We start from the raw sequence: 20,250 nt of genomic DNA, 5'->3' as shown, positions 1-20,250 counted from the left end.
AGGTAACTATCGGGAGGAAGTGAGAGGGGAGCTGTTGCACTGGGATAAATTGTAGTCAATGTCATGAGACAAAGTGTATGTGAACTGCTGTAAGGAAAGTGAATTTGCTCTGTAAACTTTCACCCAAATCACAATTAAAAAAAAGAAAGAAAGAAAGGGTTCAACAGTTCTCAAATGTCTTCCATTTGTAACATCTGGTCACCAATTTAGGAATTTAGGATATAAATTTAGGAATTCAGGATAGGATCAGAACAAATAATTCTTCTTTTTGATATTGGTATCCTCTGTAGTATATCCCTGACTGGTTTGATAACCTGTGTAGAAGGGGTTTCAATCTTCCTTCTGGCAGCAATGTAGACAAGGCCTCTAGTGACTTAGCAATTGAACACAAACAATTTAAATAGTTTGCTGGAGATTCAATCGTGAAGAAAAAAGGAAAAAAGAGAAGTGATTTTCAACTATTCTTTTCTGATTATTGTCTTCCTTAAAGCCTCCCTTGTTTTCTATAACATTTGGTTCAAAAAATGTTTAAGCAATGTCTAACAAATATGTCAAAATAAATTTCTCATTAACTGATATGTACTTCCAGTTGTTATCTGAACTCTAGAATAGCACTTAATAGCAGTCTCCAATTTTTTAAAAAGAAACAACTGTGTATAGTCATCATCTCAAAGAACTTTCTTCTTCCTAGTGGCAATTCTACTGGAGAAAATGTGATACCATAATCATGGGAACCACACAATGTGCATTTTACTAATGAAGACTCATCTACTATGAGAAGACATCGTTACTTATTTTCAAACACACCTGAAAATTTGATTCTAATATAAGGACCATTTCAAACCATTCTTCAAAAGGAAAGAAGTCAGTTCTCAAAATTAATTCTTAGAGATCTGTTGCTTAAATGTAATCTCTAAAAGATGGTCACTGCCTAGTGTTAGACTCAATAATTTCCTTGTCCAGGATGGCAATTTAGAGGTATCATTAGGAAAGAATTTAATTAGCTTGACTGGGAAAGGATAGATGATTAGGTTCCATCATTTCTAAGGATTTTCTTCTAAGTTATAATTATGACTTGCCTTTCTCAACACTCCTGTCCACCCGAAATAATTAAAGACTGGAAATTCTCTCACTCACTCAGAGTGCTAGGATTATGCTGCTATTCTGTATTATATTTTGGTTCCAACAAATAGTGTGGGTATGAGTGACTGTCATTTATGTCAAATCTTTTTGGGGATACAACTTAAATTCTATTATCTTAATGTAAAGGAGGCCTTTCATTCCCAAATAGAGCACTTTTATGTGCAATTAATAAAATTTAGACTTATTGTCTAGCATTATTCCTGAGTGTTCTTTGGAGTTCTTATGGCATTTGTTAAGGCAAAATATACTGGTGATCCTGAACGCTGTAATAACTGCCAGGAGGTAGATAGAAAAGAATAGAGAGTGGATCTTTTGGCACAGAGTAAAGCAGAACCTGGAGACACTGATAAAATACAACAAAAGGGAGCCACAAAAGGCATTAAAATAAATATTTAGAATAAAGTGTAAGAACCATAAAAATGCTACATAATAACTGGTAAAAGGGAAATATTTTCAAGATATAAAGGAAAAACTAGCATGCTAATAAAATTATATATATAAACCAACTCCCTGCCGTCAAGTCGATTTCGACTCGTAGTGACCCCTCCGTGGGTTTCCGAGGCAGTACCACTATGGAAGTAGACTGCCCAATCTTCTTTCTGAGGAGTGGCTGGTGGGTTTGAACCACCAGCCTTCTGGTTAGCAGTCAAATGCCTTAGGCACTACACTACCAGAGTATATATATGTAAACCAAAAACCAAACTCACTGCCATTGAGTTGGATCTGACTCAGAGACCCCTCCTTGGGTTTCTGAAGCAGTATCACTACACAAATAGATTGTCCAATCTTCCTTCTGAGGAAGGGCTAGTGGGTTTGAACAGCTAGCCTTCTGGTTAGCAGTCACATGCCTTAGGCACTATGCCACCAGAGCTCCCATATATGTATGTGTGTGTGTGTGTGTATGTATCAGTTTTCACAAACACAATGTTTTATATTGGAAAGGTATACATAAAAATGTTAATAGGTTAGTAATAGTGGTTCTCTACATACTGGAATTATAGTCAATTAAAAATAATTTATGTTTATCTGTATTTTCTGAATTTTCTATGATTATAATTGTGGTTAGGAGGAGGAAGAGAGTTATTTAAAAAGAAAGGAAGAATGGAAGGAAGCAAGCAAGCAAACAAGCATAAACAAGATATAAACTGTGAGAAGCTAGGAACTCTCTCATATATAAAACTGAAATAGTCTACTCATATTGTCAGGGGCTCTGGTAGCATAGTGCTAAGGCACTTGACTGCTAACCAGAAGGCTGGTGGTTCAAACCCACCAGCCACTCCTCAGAAGGAAGGGTGGGCAATCTACTTCCGTAGTGATACTGTCTCGGAAACCCAAGGAGGGGTCACTATGAGTCGGGGCCGACTCGACAGCAAGTAACAACAACAACCCATTACTGTCAAAATTACTTTTGTTAATTTGGAGAATCCCAAGTTAGTAATTACTAGATCACTTTAGGATTATAGAAAAATATTCTTCCTCACTCTTATATTGCAAATATTATAGAAGTATTACTGGATTGGTACAGATAATTTTCAAGTTGTCTTAATCTGTCTGGGTTTTAAAGCAAATATTAACACATTTTTCAGAGAACATTAGTATGTAATACCAATGAAAATATTTTGCTTACACTGGTTTTAATAACTTTGAATGCTAAAAATACTGAAGTAAAAAGTACAGACCAAGCTAAAGTAAAAATCCTACGAGATTAAATAAATAAATAAGCTCTGGAGAATAAAAGAGCACACAGTACACACAAAAATAATAATAATTGTTCAAACTTCACTAAATACAATGCTATAAAATATCTCTAAAAGAAAGAAGATATAAAAACCAGAAAAAGGAACAAATTCATTCTAAAGCAACACTATGTTGGGTAATTTTGAATCCAACTGAAAGTTGAAACATTTTCATATTTATCAATCTATATACTCATCAAACATTCTCATTCATAGTTGCATTTATTGCTCACTTTAAGCTTTATCTTAGTGAAGGAAATGCTAGAATATTTGACAGTGTACACCAACAACTTTAGCTGTAGAGCTGAAAACTATTTCTCAGGCATGCTTCACAAAGAGTTAAATTTGTTGTTTTTGTTGTTATATGCCACCAAGTCGGACCCAAACCATAGTGACCCCTCCTTGGGTTTCCGAGGCGGTATCACTACAGAAGTAGATTTCCCAACCTTCCTTCTGCGGAGTGGCTGGTGGGTTCGAACCGCCAGCCTTCTGGTTAGCAGTCAAGTGCCTTAGGCACTACATTACCAGAGATAAATTAAGCAATCCCTAAAATCATTTACAGGAGCTCTGGTGGTGTGGTGCTTAAGGCATTTGACTGCTATCCAGAAGGCTGGTGGTTCAAACCCACCAGCCACTCCTTGGAAGGAAGACTGGGCAATATATATCCGTAGAGATATTGCCTTGGAAACCCAAGGTGGGGGGGGTCACCATGAGTCAGATCGACTCAAAGGTAGTAAAAGTTTGAAAATAATTTACATAATAGAGAATTCATTTTAAACAGTTTCAAGTATTTTATACTCACAGCAGTATCTTAGACATACTGGATCCTATTTCAGATTTTGCCTAAACACAAAAGAGCAAAGTTTATTTGCACAAAGACTAAAATGAAGCTTTTCAGGCTAATGTATTTTAATATCTTAATTTAAAAGATACATGTTTTAAATATACATTGCAACATCTCTCTTTATTCAAAGACTTTACTTCAAAGCCTTATAGAATTTTTAAAGTCAGTGAAAAATAAACATCAACATCCTGTAGGAAGAATTTCAGAAATAATACATTGGCTAAAATCAGTGAAACCATTCCAGCAGGCATGATGAACCCATCAGTGAATCAGTAAAGGTTTTACACTTCTGTTATGGATTCTCGGCCTTTTTGATAACTTTGATTAGAGTTCATTATCTCTGATAGTCTATAATTTCACAATTATGTGTGAATTATACAATTCACAAATACGGACTGTACCTAATATTTTTATGGAGTAACCAACATAAAGTCAACAAGAGAGTAAAAGTATCAAACTCTTTGTCAAAAAATAATAATCATCCTATCATTAATCTATTATGAAATATCTCCTTCATAAAAAGTACATAATAGAGCTTGAAAAAAACACCACCAGAGACCCATGATTCATTTAAGAAGCAGAACTTCATCAATACAGTAAGGTATATGGCCATGTCTTCACAGGCCTCCCTCTCCCCTTCTTCACTCCCTGGCCATAATAACCTTGAATTTCCCGACTTAACACATACACACAAAGTTTTACTACATTTGCATATATCCTTAAACAAGAAATCATTTTGTTTTCACAAGGTCTTTTAGAATTTGTATCAATGGTATCATATAATATCTATTCTTCTGGGACTTGTCTTTTTAAGTAAGATTGTTGTTGTTGTATGCAAGAAAAACCTGGCTCAACTATCTAGATTAACATTAAAAACCTTCAGTTTGCTCTTTCGTTTGTCAGATAAGCTTTACTGTAACCACATTTAACGTGTTCCCTTAATTTATGTCTTAGGGAAAGCAAAACCTTTTTAATTTTTTTAAAGCCATTTTTCCCATTGAGTGAAGCACTTTATGAAGCATTTGAAAATATGTCTTCAGTGTAGAAATGAAATACTAACATGAACATTGTTCATCAAATACACGGAGGGGAAAAAAGTGTCTTGGCCAAGGTAAATGTGGTAGTTATGTCCCATGATGAGACTGGCAATCAATTCCATGGTGGGATCTACCACAAGCACCTGAGTACCTGCTTTAGGGATATGTATGGTCTGCTTCCCGTATATAAGCAGCACCTAGGAATGGTCTATAGCTTATGGCATGCTTGGACCCTGCGTGTAGCCATGTTGTTGCTCAGCAGCCTGCCATGCTCTGCCAACCTTGGGACTTTCAATGGACTTGAACTAATGGCCTGTCATGCGGTTTGGTAACATCGGAACTGTGCCTTTTTATTTGTCAACCTTGGGCTTGTCAGTCTCAGCAGCCAGCAGCTGTCTTGAGTGAAGAAAAGCCTCTAGCTTCAGTGGGCTGGGAGCAGGAGGCAGAGCTGAAGCCCAAGGTTAAGGGGCTTTCACCCAGCCCCTAGAGCCTGGCACTTTGAATTCAGACTTCTAGCCTCCAAACTGTAAGAGAATAAACTTCTATTAGTTCAATCCATCCTATTTGTGGTATATTCTTGTCAAAGCAGCAATGTTGTTGTTGTGTGCCATCGAGTTGGACCTGACTCATAACAACCCCTCTCTGGGTTTCCGAGGTGGTATCATTATGAAGTAGATTGCCCCATCTTACTTCTGAGGAGTGGCCGGTGGGTTTGAACCGCCAGCCTTCTGGTTAGCAGTCAAGTGCCTTAAGCACTATGCTACCAGAGCTCCTCAAAGTGGCAACAGGTAACCAGCATAGTAAATTAAAAAGAGGTTGCTTTTTCCCCCCCTCAACCTTTTTCCAATGTTTTTGTACATAGACGAAGTGTTCACCCAACACTAGCAAAACTGCAGTTCTTCAACTGCAGGCAGCTGAGTCCTTTTAATGCTTGTCATCCAGAAAAGTACATTCCACCACAACAGGATGATGTCGGATTAAGTGATCACAATTTTTTTCCTAAACTATTTTAAAGGCCACACTCCAAGGGACATGTTTGTTACATAAATAACTGGGGAAAAAAAATTCTATTAACTGTCTTTTCTTTTTCCCCAATCAAGGTCCAAGCAGAATACTAAATTTTTGCTGTTTATTTCCTTAAGAGGACTTTAAATATAAATTTACCAGACTGAATGTTCCATATTCCTCCCTGAGAAAATGTGTCAAAAATCCTGGCACTGTTGTCTGGTCTCCCCAGGTCCAACGGGCTTGACTGCGGTACGAGGAGACAGGAAGATGGAGGTAGGGCAGCAAACCAGCACAGAAGCACAGACTCAGCCTCAGGAAGGAGCCCAGGGACAGCTCCTGCATTAGAACACATCAGGTTATACAACGATGTTTGTCTGAGGCCAGTCATACTGGAACTTCAAGAACACATCAAAGAAAACATGATACATGTTTACACAGAGCTAATCTCTTCATTTATATGAAGTCACCACAAAATACTATGCTAAACCTCCAGATGACTGTGGGTTATTAGAAAATTGCATCAGCTGAACTCCTTGGCATGGCAGGTGAAATATGAATGAAGCAAAGAATATTAGGAAAGATGCATGAGTATCATGTTCATTACATCTTTTACATTTAAAACGAAGTCATGACACGCAGCATTACACACTGAGATAACACACTTGGAAGTGATTAAGTGTATTGGTTGATATTGAATATGCTCAAAACATTGTTCTAATGTCAGTGAGCTTCATTATCATCATCATGAGTAGACTTACAACCAATAACTCTATTATGTATATATATTGACAATATGATTCTTTATAGAAGGGTTTTGGATACTTCATGGAAATGTTTGCCACAAATTAAGTTAGCTTTCATATAACCTTTAACCTCAATCAATGCTTTTTTTTTTTTTTAAATAAAGATTAAATGTAAAAGAATATGAATTCTGGGATACTGGAAAGATTCAAATAAATATTGGTTGCTTTAGTTGGGAAAGAAGTCTACTACAAATATCATAAATGGAAATTACCATTTTTTTCTTTTAAAAACAGAGAAATTAATACATGAAAGTGAATACAAGAACCAAGGTTCACATTCACCAAAAGTAGAAGCAGCAGTTGATTTATATCACCATTTTCAAATAAACATCCTTAATTGAAAATGGAGTGTTTTTATTATAGTACTGATTTCATATGAGATTTCTATGGTGGTAATGACACATATAAAAAAAGGATGGTGTGAAAAGAGTGTAAGAAATATCCAATCTCACAGCATGCCTTTGTTACTCTTGAAACTGGTATTAAAGAAAGTAAATGTTTGTATTTTAGCAGCTTCCGTCTACTGTAAAGTTCAATTTAGAAGGGTAAGATGTGGTTGATGAATTTTCTGGTTTTGTATAGAAATAAACAGAGAGACAATTACACAAGAGCTATTACAGACAGTCCAGAAGAGGGGTTTATAGCCCTAGGTGCACATTAGAATCTCCCAGGGAGATTTTTTTAAATATTGAGGCTGGGGCTCACCTCAAGGAGCTCTGCAGTGTAGTGCCAAAAACATTCTGCTACTAACCAGAATGTTCGAAGTTCAAACCCACCAGCTGCTCCATGGGAGAAAGATGAGGCAGTTTGCTTCCATAAAGATTTACAATCTTTGAAACCCTATGGGGTAGTTCTCTGTCCTAAAGTGTTACTATGAGTCAGAATTAACTCAATGGCTATGGATTTGATTTGGTGGGTTTGGGTCTCACCTCAGATCAATTAAATCAGAATTATTTTGGGATGAGGTCATGATCAGGTCAAATATACATATATATGAATATATCTGCATATACAAACACATACATACATTAATATATGTATGTATATACCAGGAGCTCTGGTAGCATAGTGCCTAAAGTACTTGACTGCTTACCAGAAGGCTGGCGGTTCAAACCCATCAGCCACTCCTTGGAAGGAAAATAGGGCAATCTACTTCCGTAGTGATAGTGCCTCGGAAACCCAAGGAGGGGTCGCTATGAGTCGGGTCCAACTTAACGGCACATAACAACAACAACAACACCACGTATATATCAGTTGCCATCAAGTGAACTCAGATTCATACAATACTATGTATGTCAGAACAGAACTGTGTTCTATAGGCTTTCTTTTTTAAAATTTATTTTATTTTTGTTGTTGAGAATATACACAGCAGAACATACACTAACTCAACAGTTGCTATGTGCACAATTTAGTGACATTGAGTACATTCTTCAAGTTGTGCAACCACTTTCACCCTCCTTTTCTGAGTTGCTCCTTTCCCATTAACATAAACTCACTGCCCCCTAAGCGTCCTATCTAACCTTTTGAGTTGCTGTTGCCAGTTTGACCCTAAATGAAAAAAAAAATAAACCAAACTCGCTGCCGTTGAGTTGGATCCTCTATGGGTTTCTGATGCAGTATCTCTACAGAACTAGATTGCCCAACCTTCCTTCCAAGGAGTGACTGGTGGGTCTGAACAGCGGCCTTCTGGTTAGCAGTCAAGTGCCTTAGGCACTACGCCACCAGAGCGCCCCATACAAATAGGTCTTAAAAGAGCACAATGCTCAAGGCAGCTATTCTTTACTAGTTAAGTTAAACTATTGTTTGGTTTTAAGACTTAGGGGATATTTTTGGTTTAAGGTTTAAAGATTATCTCAGAGTAATAGTTTCAGGGGTTCATCCAGCTTCCATGGCTCCTAAAAGTCTGGATTTCACAGAATTTGAAAATTCACATTTTCCTCCTTTTGATCAGGATTCTTCTACAGAATCTTTGATCTAAATGTTCAGGCAGCGTAGCCAGACTCCGTTCTGGTTTTTCTGGTCTCATGGCAAAGGAGGAAGTTATGGCTGACTTTGGAAATAGACTACTTGGCTTTTGGATGAACTCAAACTTCCAACCTTTCAGTTAGCAGTCAAGTGCATTAACCATTTGCACCACCCATGTATGTGTATGGTATGTGAATGGGAATATGAACACATACATGTATATATATATGAATGTCACACTCACAGAGACATATTTTTTAAGCTTCCCAGATAATTTAAGTGCGCATCCAGAGTTGAGATCAACTGATGCAGGACTTCTTGCTCTGCTTCGTATCACTTAGATCCAAATACTGTCTTGCTATTTAATAATGGAAATACAAGGCTACTGAACAATCACAGCTCCCCATTTATTGGAAGCTTACTTTAGCACAAGGCAAACAGGCCTCCAGTCCAGGCTACTAAATTATGAACTCTGAGTCCAGCATTTTTATATACAAAGCATATGGCTTGCCTTCCAATCGATTAACATAAAATATTTGCTTTCAGGTTCTTTGCACAGAATGCACCTTCTGAGCTCTGCTCATGTCAGAAACCTGGCAAAGATGATGGATACAGACTAAGGAAAGGAATGCGATACACTGTCCACCCACTGCTAATATGCATCCATCCAATTCACAATATTTGGGTCTCCTCAGTTACTTCCACAGAAAAGTCTTCAGTGAATTATATTTTTTATGTTGTATCTCCATTTTTTTAAATTAAGGGCTTATATAAGAAATGATCATATAAAGAACTTCCTGTATACTCTATAAAAACCCTATCAAAGACACTGCCTGTTATGCTATTCAATATTTCTTACATAAGGACTTACAGGATTGACTTAACAGAATTCAGTTCCAAGAAAAAGTTTATCTTTCCTGTCAACTGTACTGTTTCCCTTTTATTCACTTTTAAATAACATAATAAGAATTTTATAACCTCCATATTACCTTTTTTGCTGGCAAGAAGCTAAGAAATAAAATGTGTTCCTATACAGTCAATACAGTTATCTAAAACTTTGGTATAATTATTTCAGTATTTCTACATAATATTTTTATTGTATATGTGCCGTGCATGGGGTTGCTATGAGTCAGAAACGACTCGACGGCACCTAACAACAACAGCATGTGTTTTCTATTATGATCCTGATTATAGCTGGGTATAATTGATAAACAAGGAGCTCTGGTAGCGTAGTGCCTAAGGCACTTGAATGCTAACCAGAAGGCTGGCGGTTCAAACCCACCAGATCTAATTCTGTAATAATACTGCCTCAGAAACCCAAGGAGGGGTCACTATGAGTCAGGGCTGACTATACGGCACGTAACAACAACAACAATTGATAAACAAAATGATAAATAAATGTAGCCTAGGTATAATTTGGGAGCTCTGGAAGGAAGACTGGGCAATCTACTTCTGTAGTGAGACGACCTCAGAAACCCAAGGAGGGGTTGCTATGAGTCAAATCTGACTCAACGGCAGTGAGTTTTTTGGTTTTTTTTTTTTTGGTTTAGGTATAATTCACAAACACACAAACAATAAATGATGTAGTAAGTAAAAATGACTCAGCACTGGCTTTCTATATGTTGTTGTTGTTATGTGCCGTCGAGTCGGCCCCAACTCATAGCAACCCCTCCTTGGGTTTCCGAGGCAGTATCATTACGGAAGTAGGATTGCCCAACCTTCCTTCCGAGGAGTGGCTGGTGGGTTTGAACCGCCAGCCGTCTGGTTAGCAGGCAAGTGTCTTAGCCACTATGCTACCAGAGCTCCCAGCTTTCTATGTAGACTATTTTAACCTCTGGGAGGAATGACTAGTGGAATAAAAGGCATTTGACCTTCCAAGGACTCTGGTCTAACTCACATCTCTGCCTTCTCCTTATCTACAACTCCCATTGCTGTAACAAATTTCTTTACCTTGCTTAATACCGCCATTTTAATTTATAATCACTTTCCTTGCAGAGAAAGAAGAAACTAAAATAAGTAATTTTTAATTCTAGGTCTGAGAAAACAGGGATGTTATTTACCAGAGAGTTCGTTATTAGGTCACAATTGCAGTGATGTTGTTTTCCTGTTGAGACCTGTGTCTCCAGCAATGAGAGCAGCACGTGGCACAGAGGAGGCACTCAACACTCAGTTGAATGAGTAAGTGAAATATTATTGGCACATCATCCTTTGCCTTAGTATGTACAATAAAACAACTAAGAAAATTTGATATATATATTTTTAAAGTTCTTTTAGCCTGTTCTCTTTGAGGTGCTATTCAGAAGATTATGAAACACGTTAGATGGCACAGTGATCAATACTGCTTAATTTCTGTAAATCTTCCTTTTTCAGTCAATGTTGTTAGGACCTAAGGTTATTGTGCTTTACATAACACAAAGGAAAAATTAAAGCCCCAGATTTTCTTATGCAGTAAGTGTTATATTGGGCCTAAGTAAAATACTTCATTTTAACAAAGTTAAAAAGAAACCTACCTTCTCTTTTAAAAGTCGAAAGAGAATCCATGGTGTTATGCACAGAACATAGAGTACTATCGTGTGCTGATTACATAAGCTAAGGCCACAGCAGAAGGCACCAATTTTAGCTATCTGAAGATTGATAAAAGAAAAAAAATCCAAGTTAAAAATTCTCCTAAAATTCTAAATAAGCATAATAATAAAAAGCTATTCTTTATATTAAAACCAAGCATCTGTACTGCAGGTAAGAATTAAATCAACCTCATGGCTGGCAAACAGCCATGCTTTAACAGTTACTAATATTTATCACCCTTGTATTTTTTACTAGTATTTCTTATTCTCATTAAACCACTGTGGTTTGTCCTTAAATGTCTGTCTTCAAACTTATAGAACGTCTTTGTGATGACTAATAACAAATACAGTGCTTAATCGTAATGCTTACTCAAGTAAATAATCAAAGTTCAGCAATTCTTTGTTTTACTTTTTCTTGTATTAAATGTATGGAATGTAACCATTTTTACCTAGGAATCTGGTTATCTATAGGTGGCGTTTTTGATTTTCTTGAACATGTGTTATTTTTTTAATTTTTAAAAAAGTTAAACAAAAAAATACATTGCAGCAACATCACAGATCTGTTTATGTGAACCACAGATAAACTCTGATGTTTCTTTGTTTTCATATTCTTTAATGAGACAAAGTTGTCTATACTAAGATGATTTGGTATTTTCTAATGTGTGTGCTATTAACTCTTGGGATTTTTCACATTTCAAACAAATTTGATGACAACGGTTACCTTAGAATACACTGTAATCTCTTCTAAACTTCTTGGTTTCTACATTTGATGTTTTTCTTTTACTTAAAGTACAAATTTGACTTTTTGCAATTAGAACATAAATATATGCACCATTTTGGTACATAATTGAAGTTGGTCATTTTAGAGCTTAGCATCTTATGGTCACACACATACACACACACACACACACACACACACTTGGTACCCTATGGATAGAATTCCTCATTCATCCCCCCCCAAAAAAAAACTTTTTAGTACTGGGGGCAGAGGCAGTGTGAGGTCCCATGTTTTATAAAGGCTCTAGTGGCATAGTACCTAAGGCATTTGACTGGAACCAGAAGGCTGGAGGTTCAAACCCACCAACCACTTCTCGGAAGGAAGACTGGGCAATCTACTTCCATAGAGATACCACCTCGGAAACCCAAGGAGGGGTCAGTATGAGTCTGGACGATTTGACGGCAGAGTCTGTTTTTTTTTTTTTTTTTGGAGTGGTTCCATTCACAGTAAAAGAACTGAGAACACTTCTTTTTCCTCCCAACATGCCTTGATTACTTTGACAGTAAACGGAACAGACGAACAGTACCTAAACTTTAAGAAATACAGTATCTGTCTAAAAATGAAAACAAAATTTTATTTCACTTTGATCAAAATAGATTACCTTTGATCTCTCTTTTGCAGTTGCTGCCTCCTCAAAATGTACAGTAAGAGCCATAAGCAGCCCCACAAACAGATTGTTTAAGCTAAAAACCTCTGCTGCAATGGACCACTGCCATGTTAGACGAGAAAATGAAAACACCCCCGCAGCAAGGATTCCTCCAGCATACGAGCCAGAAAGCCTGCAAATACAGATAACATGAAATCTTCTTTCCCAACAAATCTTCTTTCCTTTCTGTAAACTAGCAGCAGAAATGATGAGAGCTGCCCAGCACTATCCCAACATGTTACATGGTTAACACATTACTTCATGTATTAATTTTTTTCAACAGATTTTAATGAGAAAGTCCACATATTAACTTATCAACAAACCAATGAACAAACCTTCTTGGTACCCTATGGATAGAATGAGGTTTAGGGCCTCAGATGTAAACTTTAGCATTCAACCCAGTTCTGAAAACCTGAGGAGGTAACAAACCTGTGTCATTTTCCTTGCTATTACCACTAAGAAGAATGATGGCCTGGTTTTAGATTAAGAATGAAGTATACTTAATTGTAAAAATTAATAAAATAGTAAAATATCCATTTAGTAACCCTTATTCTTCCTTTTTGTGGAAAGTTTAGACCTAAAGTTGGTTCTTTCTACTTTTCTCTCAAACATATGGCAAAGAACATCTTAGTATTCGGTGATTTAAAGATCTTATACAGCTAAGTTCTTAGTTTCTGATGGTTCTTCTATGGACAAAGTTGAAGGTAACAACAATGTTTTCATAACATGGGGAAGAACGATGTGAATTTCAATAACACTCAGAAAATCAAATGTTGCATTTGGAAATAAATGTCTTAACCTCAAACACCAATAAAGGAAATACATTTCAGAGTAAGAAGGAATCAGGATCTCAATTCAGAGTTTTGATTTGATTTGACTGGTAATGGGAGCTCTGGTAGCATAGTGCCTAAGGCATTTGACTGTTAACCGTAAGGCTGGTGGTTCAAACCCATCAGCCACTCCTTGGAAGGAAGATTGGGAAATCTACTTCCGTAGACACACTGCCTCAGAAACCCAAGGAGGGGTCACTATGAGTGGATCTGACTCAACAGTAGTGAGTTTGTTTTGAACGTAGCTGAATATACTAGAACATATCAAACCAAAACAACTTTCTATTATTGGTATAAAACTGAAATTATTAAACTTAAAGCTATTACCAAGTATCTATTTCCAACAGTGTTATAAAATTCAACAAACATGATTCTGTCTACTAACTATGACATTACATGGCTCCAAGTGATTACTCTTCAAGCATACTGTTTTGTATAAAAAGGAGTGGAGGAATTCTATGCCTTTGAAATCAACCAGTGTAGAAAAAAAGTTAAAAATTTCAGTATCACTTAACTTGTTTGAGTTTCTATTTGCAGATGACTTCTGTTTTCTTCTCTTCATAAAAATCATCACTCTTCTATTTCTCTGAGTTCCCTTTTCTTCAAGTGATCCTGGCTCAATATGCTAAAATCATTTTTTTCCTTCTAGTTATCTTTGTATCTATCTCTTCATATGTGTACTTCTATTGCCGCTGACTCAGTTATTTTAGGGATTTCCTACTTTATCTTCTGTTTTCCAATATTCTATAATATAACATCAGATTAAACTTCCTAACACATTCTCTTTATGGCTACCCAGCCCCCAAACTTTAAGAGATTCTTCATCCTGTCGCATTGTGGTAAATTGTAGTCAATGTCATGGGACAAAGTGTATGTGAACTGCTGTATGGAAAGTGAATTTGCTCTGTAAATTTTCACCCAAATCACAATAAGAAAAAAAAGAGACTCTTCATTGCCTGTAGAATATATTCTAAATGGTCAACTAGAATCAGGTTTCCAACAACCCAAATTCCACTTACCATTAACTACTGACATTTTTGTCTCCACCCAGTAGTTAGGCTCCTCAAAATTCCCTAATAAACCACTTATTGTTAGCACCATGTCTCTGCTCAGGCTGTGTCCTTGAATCGCTTACCCTCCCTCCTCATTTCTATCTACTCAAATCCTAATCTTTCCTGAAACTTCTTTTCCGTTCCAAGTTTTCTAGACCATCTCTGAACATCTATAGCATTTCATTTCCTCCACCAATTATTCGGACACTATTTTTGAAATGTTAACTGGAGTTAAACATTGCACGGGGAGTTTCTAACCTGAAGCACACAGAGGAAGGAAGTTTAGTGATTGAGTGAATGAGTGAAACTTAAGGTTGTTTCTTATTTATTATTTTATTTATTTAAGGATCTTCTAAGTTTCACCTGTGAATATCATTTTAGGAAGCCAGCATAAGACGCAGGACCGCTTCCTGTACTTAAACCCAGCATCCTTAGAGAAATGGGTGATTCCAGGTTTGGGGCAAAATGAGTCTGAAACATCTTGTGCCAGAAGGAAGGAAGCACTCAAACGATGTGGCAAAAGGGCACATGGAGCCAGCTTTAAGGAGGTCCCGCTGGCCAAATGGGGGTAACAGGAGCATGAAAATAATTTTACTAATAGCTTATAGCCCATTGAATAAAAATAGGAATCCATGAATATAGTGACAAAGTAAAAATAGTAACTTTGGATTGGTGAACTCTGGCAGATCTTATCCAAGTGATCAAAGTTAACAGCACTAGTAATGAAACGGACATCACATGCTTCCTGATCTAGGGCAATCAAAAGAATGCAGCATCATTTCTCTGGTATTCCTGCCAGAAGTGTACTGACTGAATGTAAGAGTCACATCAGAGAAACCTACAGTGAGGGACACTCTACAAAATAATTGGCTGGTACTTATCAAAACTGTCAAAGTCTTTAAGACAAAAACCAACAGTTTGTTCCTGAGGAACTGTTTCAGATTAAAGGAGTCTAAAGGGACATAACAGGAAGGAAATGCATGATCTAGGATTTCCTTATGCCAGAAGTGATGTTATTGGGACAACCGGCAAAAATCCAAATCAGGTCTGTAGATTAGACAACTGTGTTGCATCAGTGATAATTTCCTGATTTTGATCATTGTACTATAGATAGGTAAGAAAATGCTCTTATTTTTAGGAAACACATCTTGAAATATTTAAAGGTGAAAAATGTGTGTAACTTACCCTCAAATGATTAAAAAACAAAACAATACACACAGACACAGAGTCAGGGATAAAGCAAATGTGGCAATATCAACATTCAGGGAATCTGGGTGAGGGTACTCAAAGAGTGAGTTACTCCTATGACCCTTCATTAGGCCTGAAATTATGTCAAAATGAAAAGCTAAATAAACAAATTTCTCAGATAATAATTCTGAACATTTACTACTTTTTATTTTTTTTTATTTTTGCCATGTGCCAAGTATTCTAAGTGCTTTCCTTATAGTAACTCCTCTGATTTTCACAACCTCTCTGAGAGTAGGTGCTATTTACCTCCTTTTTGCAGATGAAGAACCTGAGACTCAGGGAGGTCAAACAGTTTTTCCAGGGTTCTATGGCAATTAGCAGATCCAGGATTCAAACAGTTGACCTAGTTACTTAGTGCCACTACATTATGGGATAAGAGACGGTTATCATAGTTTTTACATTCAAAAATTAAAATTTATACTAGATTAATGATAGTGAACACTTTTATTTGGTTGAATATATTCCTCCTGGAGTGAAGAGTAAGATAGTACAAAAATTTTATGAAGTATTAGAATTTATATATTTCTATATTTCATCCAAACAACACACTACCACACTTGAACTGCATGCAAAACCTCTTGAATCTGGTTTTAACATATTTTTTTAAAGGGCAACTAGTCCAAGTTTAAAACCACCAAACAATTAATTAAAGAGAACTGAGAAAATAGTCCTGATATCTATGAATCCTCAGGAAGAAAACTTAAGCCCCACTGATCTATAATGATTTTTAACACGTTATTATGTTCAGGAAGGTACCCCAAGGTGTTTGAACTGTTATATTAATGATGAATTATGAACTATCTTAACTGCCTTTTCAAATGCTTTATAATAAAGTTCTAAAAACGGATAAGAAAGGTAAAATTACCATCTTAAGTGATAAAATTTATCTAGTCACCTTACAGATAGTTAAGTACAGTAGCATTTCCCTGAAGACTAACTCCACGTCAGCAAAGTCTACAACCTACATTTTTTTTTCTTAAGGTCAGGATGGTTTTGCAATGACTAATACCTCGGAAGGAAGGTTGGGCAATCCTACTTCCGTAATGATACTGCCTCGAAAACCCAAGGAGGGGTCGCTATGAGTCGGGCCGACTCGACGGCACATAACAACAACAACAATACCTATACACTTCCATCTGATTTTCTTGGCATCAGAGAATCTGTGAAACAGCTGAGTGAGGCTATAGAAGAGAAGGTAACCGACTGATTATAAACCGTAATGGAAATCAAACGTATAATCTTGATCTTTTTAGCATCAAATGAGTATGCTTAGAAATCAAACTAAGCCTGTAGGAATTTGGAATATAACTGAAGTAGTGGACCTTATATTTTATTTTTGGCTGCTCAACATCTAAAGCCCCTCCCTATGTCTGAGGTACATCCAGCTAACGGGGCACAGCTCCCTCCCATTATACTTGCTGAAAATACAAGATACTCTTCCAGACTCCTTGCATGTGATTCTGCCTGTCAGAAGCACCTGCTCTGTGCTGTGAAGTGGAAACCAGTGAGGCAAAGCAGAATCCATTCAGAGATGGATTCAGACACCGATGTCTCACTTCCATAGACAACAATGGCAGCATGTCAGTGACAGTGGCCAGAGTTCAGTCAATGTTGGTGGTGGTTTCACTAGGAACATACCTGAGGTAGGTCTCTGAATGATGTTTAAGGCTCAGAGCCTGGTAATCCAGCCTTCCTAGAGATTCTGCAAACCCCCAAATCCTTTTAATAAATTCTTTTATCCTAAACACAACCATCATCAATTGCTTGCTACCAGGAACCCTGATGGAAACACTCTGCCTTACCCCTTTATTATTTCTCTTTAAGTTTCCAAAGGAAACTTTTGAAGACATTCTGAAAACAAACACTCAAGCTCTCTTGTTGTCACTACTGCCATCAAGTCGACCTGTGATTCACGGTGACTCCATGCACAACGGAAAGGAACGCTGCCTGGTCCTGCTCATCCCCATGAGCTCTCACAGATCAGACTGCTGTGATTCAAAGGGTTCTCATTGGCTGATTTCTGCAAGCAGATTGCCAGGCCGATATCTTCCTAGTCCATCTTAGTCTGGAAGCTTTGCTGAAATGTGTTCAGCATTGTGGCAACACACAAGTCTCCAGGGATGCACAGTTGGTAGCCTTGCAGAACTTCCTTTAACCTTGTGAAAAACAGGAGAGAGGGCAGTATGGCTAAGAGCAGAAAGCCAAGAGTATACTCATACTCAGAACCTGAGACATTTTAGAGGCCTCATTGTTTCATTATGCATGTTTTGCATAGAATAATCTATATCGGGTAAGCCTGCATAAATCCCTTTGATTTCGACAGTTTTTTTTAAATTCAAACTGTAAATGCTCCTTAAAATGCACATCATGTTTTTATACACTGCCTTAAAAACTCTGCTTTATGTTAAGGTTCAGGATCAATCAACATTTACTGACACATAGGTGTACAAGCCAGTGGATCAAGAAAAGCAGAGATGACTTGAAACACCTGTTTTGAAAAAACTCAGCAAGCTGAGGGGGTATACGTACAGCATTCGTAGGTAACAATAAACATTCAGCTGAGGTTGGCGACCTGGGACAATGGGTATGGAGAAGCATCACCAGTCTGCAGGGCTGTGTAAAGGTCTGCAGCAGCCTGAGTCAAGCCTGGTGAAGGTGGATGAAGCCAGGATTGGGGTTTTTGCTAGATCAGTGGGACAGGAGGGGAAAGGAGTTATAATAATAAACCATGGCCCTTGGTAGATAGGGAAAGGAGTAAAGCCAGGAGGGGACTGACAGAAAAGGCAAAATGGATGAGCAAAAGACCCTAGGTCTTAATTAAACTGAAGGTAAGTATGAGGAACATCAAGAAAACAAGAGGGCTGAAAGCTGAAGTCCTGCCATAGAGTGGCAAGTGAGTTGGAAAAAAACAAACTCACTCACTCACTGCCATCGAACCATTTTTGACTCATAGCAACCCCCATTTGGGTTTCTGAGGCTATAAATCTTTATGGAAGTAAATTGCCCCATCTTCCTTCCATGGAGTAGCTGGTGGGTTTGAACCACTGACTTTCCAATTAGCAGTCATGTGCCTTATCACTATGCCACCAGAGCTCCTTGAGTTGAAGAAGGGCCATCAAATCATTAGAGAATAATGTAGGCCAGTTAAGCAAGACAGGAAGGACTCTATTGTTGAAAACAGCTCATGATGGACAATTAACTAAAGCTGGATTTAAAATCACAAGATATTAACCAAATTAGGTGTTTGTTCTGAAAACCAACCAGTGCTTGATGTACCAGCATTAATAACTGGCGGCTGAGTGCAATGTAGGAGTACCGGTGTGCGGCCTGGTGCCAAGACGTCGCACACATGATAACGAGATGTGAGCCACCACGTCAGTATAGAGCAAGCTCAATGTGTTATTTGTGCTGCCAAGTCAATGGATGATGTCAGCAAGTGCAAAGATGATTTTCTGGAGACTTGAGAAGGTCTTTTCTTCATTTACTGACACTAAAGAAGAGCAGCCTCACGCTATTCAAGGTATGTTATCTGAGCATTATTTGAGCATGCTTCATTTCACCTTAATGAGACAGAGATAGATAATAATAAAAAATAAAGTTAGCTCACATTAAGGATCTCTGCATGAAGACAAGATTCAGAGTCATGGCTAGGCTCAGTATTAGCCCCACACCGCCCATGTATGTAGCCTCTACCCTGAGTTCCCATCCCAGCATTCCACTGAAACTGCTCTCTCTGAGGTGCCCAATGACAATCTAACTGCCACACACAGTAGGCTGTTAACTTCTCTGCTGTGTTGACCACTACTGATGATCACTTCCCCAGACACACCCCACTTGAGTTGACATCTGGGACCCTACACTCTTCTTCTATACAAGTTTTCCTTTTATGCCTCTGAATCTTCCTTCTGTTTTTTTTTCTAACTGGCTTCCAAATTTCTGGCTAAGTAATCTTTCTTTTAAAAATACATGGACGGAATGTCCAATTTGACATGACTATTTAAGCCTGAGTTTTAAATGAAATTGTTCTGAGCCCATAAAACAAACTGTCTTGTATCATCCGTAAAGTCTAGTGTGAAGATGAACTGTAGATAAAATAAGTACCCTAAAAAATCAGACAAACAACGTAATTGTCACCTACCTATAGACTATGTCTGATGATTTGTTTTTTTTTCCCCAAATAAAAATGACATAATTAAAAACACCACTGTGTTTTAACTTGGCAATCAAGGAGCCCTACTTTCAATTTTTATTTTATTTATTTAGTTTTAATAACTATGTTTAAGCAATTACTATAAAAAGAAACTTTGTTGTTGTTGTTGTTTTGTGCCGTCAAATCAGACCCAACTCATAGCGACCCCTCCTTGGGTTTCCGAGGCAGTATCACTATGGATACTGCCCCATCTTCCTTCCGAGGAGTGGCTGGTGGGTTTGAACCACCAGCTTCTGGTTAGCAGTCAAGTGCCTGAGGCACTACGCTACCAGAGCTCCCCAAAATAAACTAGGAGCTAAATAATTTATTTTAATTACACTTACATGCTAAAGTAGCATCTTAAAATAGTTCATTAAAATGAAAAGACCTGTATTTTTCTACTGAAA

The 20,250-nt window shown here is 37.5% G+C and overlaps 1 protein-coding gene across 1 annotated transcript in view; it reads right to left on the bottom strand.

Annotated features, from left to right (window-relative positions):
- The window catches only part of TMEM260 (transmembrane protein 260), a 74,757-nt gene that overhangs the window by 37,187 nt on the left and 17,320 nt on the right, over positions 1 to 20,250 (bottom strand). Inside the window, exons 4-7 of the mRNA XM_007951860.2 lie at positions 12,480 to 12,657; positions 11,047 to 11,160; positions 5,925 to 6,104; positions 3,682 to 3,722 (exon numbers count right to left, since the gene is read on the bottom strand). Coding sequence (XP_007950051.2) covers positions 3,682 to 3,722; positions 5,925 to 6,104; positions 11,047 to 11,160; positions 12,480 to 12,657 — 513 coding nt within the window. The remainder of the gene's footprint in view (positions 1 to 3,681; positions 3,723 to 5,924; positions 6,105 to 11,046; positions 11,161 to 12,479; positions 12,658 to 20,250) is intronic.

The sequence above is a fragment of the Orycteropus afer genome, unplaced genomic scaffold, assembly GCF_000298275.1.
Source record: "Orycteropus afer afer isolate SDZICR_OR568_19922 unplaced genomic scaffold, OryAfe1.0 scaffold00314, whole genome shotgun sequence".
NCBI lineage: Eukaryota > Metazoa > Chordata > Mammalia > Tubulidentata > Orycteropodidae > Orycteropus > Orycteropus afer.
Note: the sequence above shows the minus strand (reverse complement) of the source record. Positions and strands in the feature narration are given on the sequence as shown.